We start from the raw sequence: 12,859 nt of genomic DNA, 5'->3' as shown, positions 1-12,859 counted from the left end.
TGTCTCCGGGCTTGACTAAGGCATCTTTGAGTAGTAGACGAAAAGTCTTTGTAGATAAAACAGCATAAGATCAGGGCAATAGGAGGAGAACTAGGGACAATAAAAGATTTGATATTATCATAGCGGTTCTTTAACTATCAACACCCGATTAATCCAGTGCGCATATCTGATTTACCTCCTTTGTGATATCCCGAATGTACTTAAATGCGGCCAATCTACTCTGGTCAGTCTTGCATGTACATATCGAGGTATAAAACTCACCAAATGTCGTTCTTTGAGAATTAATTCGCGTGACGTCAGCTCGCTGGCCAACCATCAAGGATTTACTCGTCGCATCACCATAGCAAAAGCCATAGCGCCCAAACACAGGACTCCATTTCGCGCCCTTGTCCACTCTTCGATCCTTGTTGAGTTTCTTCCACACCGTACCGCGATCATCAGTAGCAGTTTTGCCCGTGTTGTAATCAACAGTGATGCTCTGACATCTGTAGCAATTCGCCGTCAACGGCATGCGTATTCCACCTGCAAAAGTGAGCTCGCCCCAGAAATCTTCAGCGAACGCTTTGGAAGCGCCGCGGACAACGATGTTGGGACGGAACTTGGTGATGTCCATTGAGTAGCCTTCATCAAGGCGAGATGAAACTTCCTTGTTGGATTCTTCTGTGACGACTAGGTAGTGGGCGAGATCGTTGAAGGCAAGACGCTCAGGTGGGTGGGACAGAGGAGGGAGGATGTTCTTGATACGCTCGGTGAAAGAAGCTTTCTTCAAAGCGTCTGAGCTGTGAGGGGCCAAGGAACCTAGGACGGCTCTTGACTGGTTTCCGATGTAGACAAGTCGGATTTCATCGCCAAGGCGGTCAGAGAACCATTGCGACAGCTCATCTCCCATATCATAGGCTTTGGCCTTGCTGGTATGCAGACTGGTTTCGATCGTCTTTCGACCCTCGACAGCAGGCTTCAAAGGGAAGTCGACGCTATCTGCCTTGTCTCCAGTCCATCTCACCGTGACTTGGCCCTTTTCATAGTCGACCGAAGCTGAAAAGAGAGCGAGCTTCAGATGATATCCGATCAGCATCGTCTCATACGAAACATTGCCGCTTTCATCTCGATTGACCTTTTGTAAAGAAAAGGTCCTGTCTCCCTCGAAGCCATATGGACCGAGACGCGCTTTGGTCAAAGAAGTTCCTCGGATGCCTTTGACGGGGTAAACATATAACTTGGGGAATTTGTTAGCCGGAAGTTTCTTCGCGTGAGCTTGCTTACTTGAGTGACTTCTAAGCCAGTTTCATGCGCCTTGTTACTGGAGATAAGCAGGTAGAGACCTGCAAGGATAGCGAAGGCGCTCAAAGCAATTGAAAGAATAGTATAGTCCTCCATTTTCTTCTTTGAGGGTTGAGAGGGGAAGTTGTTGATGGAGCGGAGGGGCATCCGCAGCTTGATATACAGAGCGTCTCCATGCGGTAGCTTTTAGGGACACTCAGTATGACGTGCCGCTGTTGAGGACTAAACCGCAACAGGTAAATTGATAACCCACTGTTGGCGAACAGTCACAGTGCATTGGTTCGGTAGTCAATTGACACTAGGACGGATAAGGTAAAAGAACCCGGGCTGCGTGCGTATCTGGAGCCATCTCAACTCCACCAAAGAGCTCTTTGCCATCGTGGAGACAGTCACATTTCAACAATCGCACCGCGTAATTGGTTTAGTGGTAAAATTCTCCGTTGCCATTCGAGCAGCGTCGGGGAGCCCAGGGTTCGATTCCCTGATTACGCATTCAAAAGCTGTAATAGCATCCGTACCATCTTTTTGTGGTCTTGTGCAATTTCTTTTTGCACTGAAGTTTGTCAATGTCGTAGGGCGAAGCTTCCCGACCGTTGCGATCAACAACGTGGAAAGTCTTGGCAGTTTATGGGACCTACAGTAATTGAGGTGGGGCAGGAATGCAATGTGCAACGGATTTACTTCCTATTAATTTGGCATTGCACTGTTCTGGCTATTACGAGAGCGCTACTGTGAGTATCACTTTGGCAAGACATCAATCGGGCATCAATTGCAGCGCCTCGCATTAAATCATTGTATTTCTATGAAAGTTTAAAAAAGAAAAGATTATAATGAAAGTAATATATAATCCATAGTCCACTCTACAGTGAAGTCTCAAGCTCAAGATCCTTCTTGATGGCGGGCAGAACTGTACCGTCGTTCCAGTTCCAGATTAAGCCACTGTTGTGCCCAGCAAACACAGCACCGGTCCAGTAAGTGTTGCGGTATCCCTCAAGCGCAATGAGATCACGGTAAAAGCCCTGTGCAATATCGTGGCCAGTGACGTGGAGGTAGTAAGGAGCATGGTCCTCAAGCATAGGGAACGTGCACTTCTCGGCAGCATCAGCGGGGGCACCGCCAATACGAGCCAGAGTGGTGAGCTCCTTGCGCATCAGAGCCTTGGCATCCTCGAGGGTGTAGTCGGTGTTGGGGAAACCAGTGCCGATGAGGAAGTCGTCGGGTGAACCAGTCTGGAAGTAACCGTTGTTACCGGGGACGATAGGCACGTTGGCGGGGGTAAGAGCGCCGACGTTCTGGAGACCGTTCTCAAGACCGGGAATGTGAGCGACACCAGCGACGTAGCCGAAAGCAGCGAACTTGGTGATGAGCTTCCTCTCCTTCTCGCAGAGATCGAACATCTTGGTGTTGGCGCGTGTCTGAGGCATGGCGACGACGAGCTTGCGGGCCCGGAGGGTTATAGTCTTGCCGTTCTGCTTGAAGACGACAACAACGCCCTTACCGGCAACGTTTCGTCGAACGCTGACGACCTCGGAGTTGAGGTAGATGCTGTTACCAAGCACCTTGGCAGCAGCTTCGTAGATGCTTCGGGTGTCACCAGAAGCAGCCACGAGGAACTCGCTGGAGACACTTTGGAGAAGACCAGGGCCGAACTTCTTGATACCGTAGATGGTGGGGATGGCGGTGATGTTGCCGGGGTACCAGTTCAGCTGGCTGATGAGGGGGAGGATGGCGCTGAAGTTGTACTTGGCAGCGAACTCGCCGAAAGGCAGGAGAAGCTCCTGGGGAACAGGGTTGGGCATCAAATAACCTTGGTCGATCCAGGGATACTTGGGGAGGACATTCTGAGCATAAGCCTGCATGGCAGCGGCCATAGCCTCCTTGGTAGCAGCAGCCTGAGCCTGAGACTGAGCAGGAATGGGAATGCCCAAGGTGAAGTCATACTGCTTGTTTGTGCTGGTAGTAGCAGAGAAGGGGTTGTTCTTCGCAAGAGCAACGCCAAGACGACCAATGTACTTCTGCACAGTCTTGGTGTTCTCAAAGAGCGTGACACCAATGTTCGTAGGTCTCTTGGTCTGAGGATTGATGTATGTCTGAGCATGACCGCCAATCTGGTTTTCCTTTTCAATAACAGCAACCCTCAAGCCATCATCCTTGAGATTGATAGCCGCGTGAATACCAGAAGATCCACCGCCGATGATGGCAACATCAACGTCATACTTTGGCGCAGCGCCAGCGGGGACGACAATAGCGGTGGCACATGAGGCCAAAGCGAGGGCAGAGGTGTAGAACTTCATTGTGAAAAAGAGGGACTGGGGAGAAAGAGAGTAGAGGGTGGGTGAGAGAGGAGTGAGATGATGATGGTAGGGAAGCTTGGGCTTTTATCGACGGGTGAGAGTAAGGGTGCTACGTGCGTAGCATAGGCCATGGCGTATCTGAATAAGCTTTTTTGGTTTGGATGCCGAAGGTTCCGTGCAAAGATTCTTCATATTAAGATGCTCGATATAGTGTTAATTTTGCGCGCGAGTTTCGAGACCCATGTCGTCGGCAGTTGGATCGTCGGCGCTCGATTGTTGTTGCTAGTTTGGCACTAGGCCTCGGACAAGATGACAGTCAATCAAAGTGCGCTGGCTTGTCTACGGCTGACTATGGAAAGAGAAACTGTTTACTTAGTGATTCTAGCGGTGAAGTATTTTCTACTGGATTATTGTGAATCTTCTCAACATATTTTGCAGTTGCATCACCCAAATAACCTGACTCTGTCGCTCTCGGCACATGGTGTTGACGTATGTTGGTAATCGAACAAGGTTTAATTACGATCAAGCAACGCCACCTAAAAGCACCACCCGCCAAAGTCTATTTAGGCCCCCAACCCATCATCCCGCCTGGTTCCGAGCTTCTGGTTCCCTTTTAACCCCAGATTAGGTATCCTGCATCGGCGTTTATCCACCAATGTCGTATCAAAGTGGCGCTAGTGAACCGTCTAGCCGGGCGCAAAGTTCAGATTGCTAACGGCTTTCATCTCATGGCACCAGTTTATCTCAAACCTTCCCCTTTATGATATTTCGATGTCGGAGTGCCGAATCGGACGGAATGTCGACTAGTTGTTTAACCTTCCGTATAAGCAAATGAGTGCAACCCGACACCGATGGCACGATGATTCAGCACATACTTGCTCTTGAGGCAGAACTAGTTTTTGCAAAGGTACACCACCCAGCCCAAATACCCAATACCCATTAAGAAGTGCAAGATACCCGGGAGCGACCTTTTTCCAACCCCAAACGTAAGAACAGTAAGAAGGTCGCCGAATCTCACGAAGCTCATGACGGCCAGGATGGTAGCAATCGCGATATGGTTGTCGTGGAATTGATGTGCTAGGATAAAAATTCCGAATGATATATCTCTCACTGCTAGCATATATATCGGCGCGAAGCTGGTGGGATCATCTGATGACTTCGTGTCTGGTATGCCTCTGAGTTGGTACTGGTTTCGGGGGTTGCAGAGGGTGAGGACTCCACCAGCGAGGCTAGTAAGGCCCATGAGGAAAATACAGAACTAGACGAATAAAGTGAAGACAGACATGGCTTTGAATTGATTCAAATGATGTTCTCTTTTGGTATCTGTCTGCGATGGCAGGGAATGAGTTGTCTTGGATGTGTTTATGAATTCTTGCTTTGGAGGATTCGTTCCGTTTCATCCGCTGAGTGGATCAATGAGCCCTGAAATCGAAGGATCACTCCGTCACAATTTGGAAGCAAAACAACCTTGAGAACCCGGATTGAGACTCCTTTAGGGCGGATGGCAAGCCAATTGAATTGTTTTATCTTTAATGCCAATTGTTTCCCGACCAAAAAGCCGTCTAGATGGATACGTAGTTTTCCAACAAGTTTTCGGCCGACATCTCCATTGATCCTTGCAACTTACAGGGCTGACTGCCTAGCCGAAAGGTCCACACTGCACAGCCCAGTGACCTGTGCCCTGTAAATACCCTACGCCCGATGAATTGCCATGACATCAGATGATCTGACGAAACACGTCCCTTCTGTCAGTCTTGGCTGGCTTGGCTCAAAATAAGGTTGCTCGTCAGAGGAGCTCATTCTCCTTGATCCGTGTTTGATGTGATGTGAGCTGAGCACTGACTCAAGTGATAAGAGTGGAGGGGACGTACAGCATATAGATTCACAAGATGAGATCAGATCACAAGGCATGAGATAGGTAGAGTTTGAATGTCTTGAAGGACGAAGTTGGTAGCTAAGATAACCCATTGCAAAGCACTTGATACCATGCTTTGCTCCCATTTTCTACTCCTGAAACTGAAACAGGTGCTCCAGATCATCCTCCTTGAGATTCTCTACCGCCATGTTGGCGATGTTGTCCCACATCAAGAGCTTGGTTTCAACCGCAAAGAGCTCTTTCTTCTGTTTGTCAACCTGAATCTGTAGGTTGTCTCGTTTCCCAATTGCCTCTCGGGCATCCTTGATCATTTCCAGTCTCGCGACGTCTTTTGTCGCATTCGCCTTTCTGACCATTGCGCTCGAAAGCGTTTGGTGCGCACCGGTCATGGCCCTTGCGGCATCCATGTAGGTCTCTAGCTTCTCAGTGCGCGCTTTTTCAGCGTCTTGGTACAGTTCCTCCGCTTTGTTGAGAGCGTCTCGGGACTTCTGAAAGATCTGTTCGACGTCGTCGAGTTTCATTTCGGTGAACTTCTTGACGTGTTCGCTCTTGCGGCGTTTCGCGTCGCTTGTTGCTGAGCTGGACGCAAGACTGCGTTTTGGGGAGTTGCGCTTGGACCGAGTGGCCGGCTTTTCCGACATGACTGAAGACATGATGGGCTGCTTGAGCGGATTGACGCTGTTGCTTGGAAGTGTAGACTTTGATATATGGGCTGAAGTCTCAGCCTTTAGGACTTGATACCGGGACTGGAGTTCTGTTAGTTGAGAAATGACGAATGAGTGATTTGACAAAGAGACGCACCGTCTGATGGGGTTGAAAGTGAGTTGTAGAAGTTGAAAGAGGACCGTCGGTGGGATAAGGGATGATCAAGGAGAGAAGGATGCGATGCCAATGCGCTAAAGCCTGTGCCTTGGAGAGAAGAGACGAAGCAGTGTACGCTTCGAAGGTGCAAGAAATCAGAAGGTGGATTGGATTCGTGAAAACAGCCGTGATTCACATGTATTGGAGGAATGAACCACCTGATCATCAGAGGAAGCGCTTTTGTTTTCGGACAACAACCCAGCTTAAAGACGGGACGTTGGGCCGTTATTATTCGTTCATGATACTAAACACGAAATGTCTAGGATGATCATTATAAGCCCTGTCAATCTCATGATCCAGTGGGTTATCAGTAGCGCTGCTTTGCTTCTATTAGAAGTTCAGGTATTTACTGTCACCGATTGAACCAAACGTTGCCATTTGCCAATGGATGCTGACTGCTTTCAAGTAGTTCGCTACGAGCACCAGAAGGCTTTTTATCATATCATTCTATTGCTAAACTCTAAAATACTTCTGCTGGTCCGCTAATGACAGCGTAGTGATCTCTATCGTGAGGCTATAGCGTCTGTCGGCCTGCATTTCAAGAGTGTTCGCTATTACTGTCAGTCGCGGTGCGCCTCCTGGCCCGAGGAGTGACTTACCTGCATAGCATCCAATTCCTGTTGATTCATGATCAAGCTTGAAGCAGGATGTTGCGTTTCTTGACACAGCGTCAGGAGCTTCCAGCATGCGGAAGGCAATCCTCTATGAGCTTCGGTGTCCATATGGTTCAAATGGGAACGATGCTGAGACGGCTGCCATCGCAAGAAACAACGCAGCACAGACATACAAAGGAGCGGGTGTGTCAGTGTTAGCTTCAGTCGCGACGACAGCCGATACAATTCCCATCACTCGATTGCACGCGACAGCAATAGCACTTCCAGTAGCGCGATGAGCACTCGGCAAGACCTCGGGGGTGTAGGCATAAAGAGTGCCGTAGTAGATGTTGATGCAGAACGCGATCAGACAAGTGAAGGTAAGGTCTTGCACAGAAGTCTTCACAGAAGTGTAGGCGAAGAAGAAGGCCATGCTGATCAGAGCGCCGATAACCATGGTGTACTTGCGGCCAAGCTTGGTGTTGCACATGAAGCCGGCAACAACGGGACCTGGGATACCGCTGATGTTTGTCAGAGAATAGTTGCGCCAGATTTCGAATTGTGAACGGTTGAATACTGCGCCTCTGCTGGCAAGATAAGACCTAGATAATGTTTGTTAACAACTGCGTAACGGTATTGGGGAAGGTTCCATGTCTCAAGTGCATGAATAAAGATGGCAACTCACGGAAGGAAGACGTAGAACAGAGGGTACGCAAGACCGATCAGAGTCCAGGACAGAAAGATGCTGGCGGTCGAGATGGTGATCTTTTTGGTGATGAACAGACCTCGAATATGGATCATGGTCTCGCTTATCGAGAATCGGTTCTTGCTGTGAGCTGAGGTGATAGTTCCGCAAGCAACAAGGTCCTGCAAAGTAAGAGAGCAAGTGCGATTGTACTTGGTCGCCAGGTATTGGAATGTCTCAATCACCTCCTCGTCCTTTCCGACTCCTAGGAGGTACTTGGGCGTCTCGCGGAGCCGGATGACGGTGACTCGAAGAAGCGAAAGACAGAAGACGAGAGTGCCGCCTGTGAACATGACGTATCGCCAGCCCATGTTGTTCCCCCGCGTACAAGCCTCAACGTCAACACAGTTCCAGCGTTCAGGGACCATGAATCCCCAAGCAATGAAACCAGCGATCGCTTGGCCGAAGCCCCACCAACAAGCCATGAGAGTCAGAAGCCACTGTTTGTTGCTTGGGAGGTACTCCAGAAAAACAGCTGTATCCATGACGAGGTTTCCGCCAGCGCCAAAACTAACCAGTGCAATAAAAAGTCCAAGGGACGGCCAGTTGGGCATACCACCAGCGATGATGCAGCTGACCGAACAGAGGAAGAGGGTGATGTTGAAGGCGTATTTCCTCCCTATGATGTCGGCGCCGAAACCCCAGAAAAGAGCGCCTGTCAACATGCCGACGTATGCTGCGATGGTCATGCCATTGGCGTAGCCCTTTTCTCCGAACTCACGGAAGGATTGTGTCGCGATGATGGACTGGAAGAGAAGGATCATTGAATCAACAGCATAGCTTCACAAAAACAAAGGTCAGCAGTCAGCGATTTGGAGATGCTCTCAAACGAGGTCTTACCCGAAGCCGTTCAAGAAGAATAACTTGAGGTGATATGGCGTCCAACCAATTTCGTCAATAGCCTGGTCCGAGTCAGCTTCGTGTCGCTCGTGAGATTTGACATTGTCTTCTCACATCGTTGACGAGTCGCATTTTCTGATTGAAAGCAGGGTCCAGATCTTGTAGGTCGAGAAGGTCCTGTTGAGTGCCAACCTTGACATCGACAGTCCCATAGTTGGGTCCATTCTGCTCCTCAATATCCTGGCTTTTTTTCACAGAAGACATGGTTTCGAACTTAGCTGAAGAACTGAATAATTAAGAAGAGGTATTAAAAACGCAAGACGATCGTGAGAAAAGAAAGTCGCGTGGGCTTTATCTCACAGACCCGATGATCCTGGACGAATAGAGCATGGTCAGCGTTAATTTAGAGGTAACCTTCCGAAAACCTGCTAATTCGTGCCTCTAGCTGCATTGAGATCGTACCAAGACATGATGATATCCAATGGCAGGCGAAAGATTAATCACGCGCCAAGAATGCCAATGTTTGTGTGGCCATCGCATTTTCGCGAATCGTTACACGCAGGAAATGCTCATCGTTGATACTTTCGGGGAGCACGTGGGCGTTGAACAATTGCGGCGAATTGAGTTTGCAAGTTGACGGCTTTAACACTTGGTGGAAATGAGGTATCATAATTTGGGTTGTCTCCGATAGCCGATGGTCCGCGGGGTGCTCCGTAAGCTCAAATGGTGACCCCAGGGTTCAAAGAGGGGTTACGACAAGATCGGCATCTCCTACAACTGGGGGTTCATCAATCGAACTTTCACGTGTAACATTGTAATCTATCGCGATAAGACGTCTCATCTGTTACACTCCCAGGCATTATGCTCCTCTTGCACGGCATTCCCAGGTGCCAGCTGTGTGAGCTCCAACACCACTTCTTCGCATTCAGTCAAGTCCATGAAGCACCAGTATTCGGAGTCTATAGTGTACCAATTGATTATATTCGCTCTATTTGATAAAAGAAAATAATTCAGACGCTAAAAATGAAACCAATCTATCCGTCGCATGCTTTTATCCTCACTTCCTGTGTCGGTACTCCTCGGGGCTCTCGTATGAGGACAACTCCCTGTCCTCGATATCTGCCGGCTTGTGCTCCTTTTGCAAATGCTTGACATACCAAATCATAAAAATAAGCATAACCAGGGCCATCAAAACGGCATCAAAGATATATAAGTAGAACTCATGAGAGATGAGGTATCCCTTGTTTCCTTGGAGGTACTCCACCACTCTGAAGATACTTCGGACAAGAATAAGGAAACTCGTGGCATAAAGAACGTAAAGGTATCTCGCCCAGGGTACATCGCCTCGCAGTGACTCGGGTGTCGGGGACTTGAGCAGTCGGGTATGGAAGAGGATCGAGGTGACCACGAAAAAGCCAAAGACGACGATTTGGACGAACAGACCGGCGATGATGATCTTCTCGCCCAGGTTATAAAGATCCAAGGTACCAGCTGACTGAATACCTCCACCGCCAGCCTGTAGACTGAATGCGATAACGTCGCCGGTGACGAAGATGCGTGTCACCCACTTGACGGGTACGAGAGATAGATGGGCAGCTCCGACGGTTCGAATCAGCCGACCGAGAATCATGTAGATCGAGGCGGCGAAGAGGGCGGGTGCGACGAGGATGGGAATGGCTTGTAGCACGAAGCCACCAACGGAGAGCTTGTCAAAGTGACTCCATATTCTTCCAGCATATCCGATAGTCTCGACTAAAGAAAAGGTTAGCGATGTCAACAGCACGATCTGAAGGAATGATAGACCTACAAAAACCACCAACGACGAAAGGTGTAAAGTAATAAGCGCGAACTCGAATCAATCGCCAAGTATGTAACACCGAAAGAACAGCGAAGACAACAGTGCTGACAACTGCTGCTGGTAGCGAAGGATCATAGCGATAAAGCTTGAAGTCGAAGCCTGCGGTGTCGGTGTCGGCCATGATGAAGAGAAAGGAAAATAAAAGGTTTAGAAATTAAAGACCCGATGGATGGAGATTCATGCCAGGAAGGGCGCTCTCTAAAACTATATACATGGCAAAAGCTGGGGACACTAGGCCATGCCGAGCCGCAGTGGGTTTGACGGAATGCATGAGTAGGGAGGCGCGTAACGGGAGCGAAGCTTAACGAGGTCGGAGAATAAACGAGGAGCGAAATTCATCCCTGGTCGTTTTTTGGCAGGGCTGAGCCTCAACTCAGCGGATCTGACAAGTACAATCTCCAGTAACACAAGGATAAAAGGAAATTAATGTTAACTATCTCTTTGCTATGTACTGTTTCGGTGTCCTGGAACATTCACCAGTGTCGCAATGTCTTGTTCCTGAGACTAGGAGGGGGGATCTATTTTTCGTATTACGAGTGAGTTCTAACGTCAAAGAGTCAGATCTCCTCTAAAACTTAATTTATGCGATTCATTCCTTGCGCTTCGGCCATGTCATGACAGAGAAGAAGCGAATTTGATCCGTTCGGCGCTCCCTGGCGCTAACTATTCACGGCCAAGTCAGTGGAGTAGTCTCGCCATCATCTCCAATCAGCAGAGTTTTCATGAGCGAAGAACCTCGTTCATAACCTCGTTCTCGTTTAAGCCTCGTTCATACCTCGTTCAGCTCATTCATCCTCAATCTCGGCTCTGTACAGTAATCGTACAGTACCTTCGTTCCATCCGTCGCCAACAGATTTTCCTTTTTCCCCTTCGTTTACCTACAACAAACGATATCCGAAATCTTAATCTGAGCTTGAAAATCTCGTTCAACTCCCAGCCTTGCCTTGCTGATCTGCTATTGGTCGTCATGGACACCGAGGTTCATGACGTCGTTACAGTGAGGAGTGGATCGAAGGCCAGAAGGCCACACAAGAAAGCAAAGACTGGCTGTCTTGACTGCAGAAGACGGCGCGTCAAGGTGCGTGGCTCAAATGTGGCGGTGCCAATGCCAATTCTGGAACTGATTGATACTGCAGTGCACTGAAGAGCGGCCTGAATGCCGTGCTTGTCATCGTCGTGGAGTTGAATGCGAATACCCTTCGTTCCAAGGAGTAGTATTCCCATCACCGTCTACACAGCATGGCGACGAAACATCTCCCGAGTCAACTTCGTCACAGCCGCCGAAGCAGATCCAGACCCAGACGATTGCACCTGTTCCGGGTCTGGTCTCAAATGCATATCAGTCAGTTCTTGGGGTACATCAACACGACAGACCAACCGTGATCTTCGGGATCGAGGATATGGCTCTACTCCACCATTGGACAGTCTCGACCAGTCTCGACGTTTACAAGAACTCTGCCATGTCGGCTATCTGTCAGGTCTCGTTCCCCAAGATCGCATTCAAATACCCATTCGTGATGCAAGCTCTCCTAGGTCTGACTGCTCTACACATCGCATATCTCGAGCCACAAGAGAGGTTGCGATATACAGGAGAAGCAGCGCGATACCATAGCCTAGGCCTCCAGGGCTTCAACGAAGCCATTCCACACTCGAATGAGGAGACTGCTGAGGGGTTGTTTGTCTGGTCATCGCTCAACCTTTTCTACGTATTTGCGGCATCAGGTCGATTAGGAGAGGGGTTCTGGGACGAGTCTAGCTGGGGCGGTCGTAAAGATCGCATCTTGGGGGCGGGATGGATCCCCATGCTTCGAGGTATCCAGGTAGTCATGATGCCTTATTTCGATGTCCTATCTGCGGGTCAGTTGAGAGAGGCCATGAATATTGGCAATTGGGACGATGTCGATCCCGACTCGGTAGAAGACATCAATGACAAGCGCTTCTGTCGCTTGAGGGAAACCTGGGAGCATAATCCAGATGCGTCAACTTACGAAGATATTCTGCACATTCTTAGGAGGATCAGGATGTTCATGGCACAGTTTTCAAACATCGATACTGAGCCTCCTGGGAGTTCGGTAACCAATAGGGCCTGGCAGGGGGCTTTCTTGTTTGTACCTTTTGCATCAGACCGGTACTTTTCTCTGTTGCATCAGAGACAACCGCCAGCACTCGTCTTATATGCTTTCTACGGTGCCTTGCTGCACTCCCTGAACGATTCTTGGTTTATGGAAGGTTGGGGATATGATATTGTAGGGGTAGTGAATGACTTGCTTGGCTCTTACTGGGAACATTGGATATCATGGCCACTGGCGGTAGTTGGTTTAAGAACAGGAGATATGGAAGGATCGCCAATGTCGATTTTAACCAAGTAATGATTTGATGATTATAACTAAGCCAAAAGTATTCTGATCAAATTCCCTGTCCAAGTTGGCCTCGTTGTCCTTCATGATACACTCCAAAACACTTTGTTTCCCTCTCAAGAAGGTTTCTCATCGACATAAATGTCCTTCCTGC

General features: G+C 49.0%; 5 protein-coding genes across 5 annotated transcripts; 1 reads left to right on the top strand and 4 right to left on the bottom strand.

The window, feature by feature from the left end:
- Nucleotides 1–70: 70 nt before the first annotated feature.
- FTJAE_1106 (MOSC domain protein) lies at nt 71–1,428 on the bottom strand (the record flags this gene model as incomplete). Its single annotated transcript, XM_037343963.1, has 3 exons — nt 71–90; nt 262–1,216; nt 1,264–1,428. The coding sequence occupies 3 exons, from the start codon at nt 1,426–1,428 to the stop codon at nt 71–73; spliced, it is 1,140 nt and encodes a 379-aa protein (XP_037211791.1).
- A 713-nt stretch (nt 1,429–2,141) lies between these two features.
- Nucleotides 2,142–3,575, bottom strand: FTJAE_1105 (uncharacterized protein; the record flags this gene model as incomplete). Its single annotated transcript, XM_037343952.1, has 1 exon — nt 2,142–3,575. One exon carries the CDS (start codon nt 3,573–3,575, stop codon nt 2,142–2,144), a length of 1,434 nt encoding a protein of 477 aa, XP_037211790.1.
- A 2,004-nt stretch (nt 3,576–5,579) lies between these two features.
- On the bottom strand, nt 5,580–8,754 carry FTJAE_1104 (synaptic vesicle transporter SV2; the record flags this gene model as incomplete). The annotated part of the gene is made up of 7 exons (XM_037343941.1): nt 5,580–6,197; nt 6,253–6,389; nt 6,912–6,970; nt 7,100–7,507; nt 7,591–8,430; nt 8,491–8,552; nt 8,605–8,754. 7 exons carry the CDS (start codon nt 8,752–8,754, stop codon nt 5,580–5,582), a joined length of 2,274 nt encoding a protein of 757 aa, XP_037211789.1.
- Nucleotides 8,755–9,547: 793 nt separating this feature from the next.
- FTJAE_1103 (Rtm1p) lies at nt 9,548–10,469 on the bottom strand (the record flags this gene model as incomplete). Its single annotated transcript, XM_037343931.1, has 2 exons — nt 9,548–10,242; nt 10,298–10,469. The coding sequence occupies 2 exons, from the start codon at nt 10,467–10,469 to the stop codon at nt 9,548–9,550; spliced, it is 867 nt and encodes a 288-aa protein (XP_037211788.1).
- An 846-nt stretch (nt 10,470–11,315) lies between these two features.
- Nucleotides 11,316–12,717, top strand: FTJAE_1102 (UPC2-like regulatory protein; the record flags this gene model as incomplete). Its single annotated transcript, XM_037343920.1, has 2 exons — nt 11,316–11,426; nt 11,485–12,717. 2 exons carry the CDS (start codon nt 11,316–11,318, stop codon nt 12,715–12,717), a joined length of 1,344 nt encoding a protein of 447 aa, XP_037211787.1.
- Nucleotides 12,718–12,859: the final 142 nt, after the last annotated feature.

Source organism: Fusarium tjaetaba, assembly GCF_013396195.1.
Source record: "Fusarium tjaetaba strain NRRL 66243 chromosome Unknown NRRL66243_c0000023, whole genome shotgun sequence".
NCBI lineage: Eukaryota > Fungi > Ascomycota > Sordariomycetes > Hypocreales > Nectriaceae > Fusarium > Fusarium tjaetaba.
The sequence above is the reverse complement of the archived record's forward strand: the minus strand, read 5'-3'. Positions and strand labels throughout refer to the sequence as shown.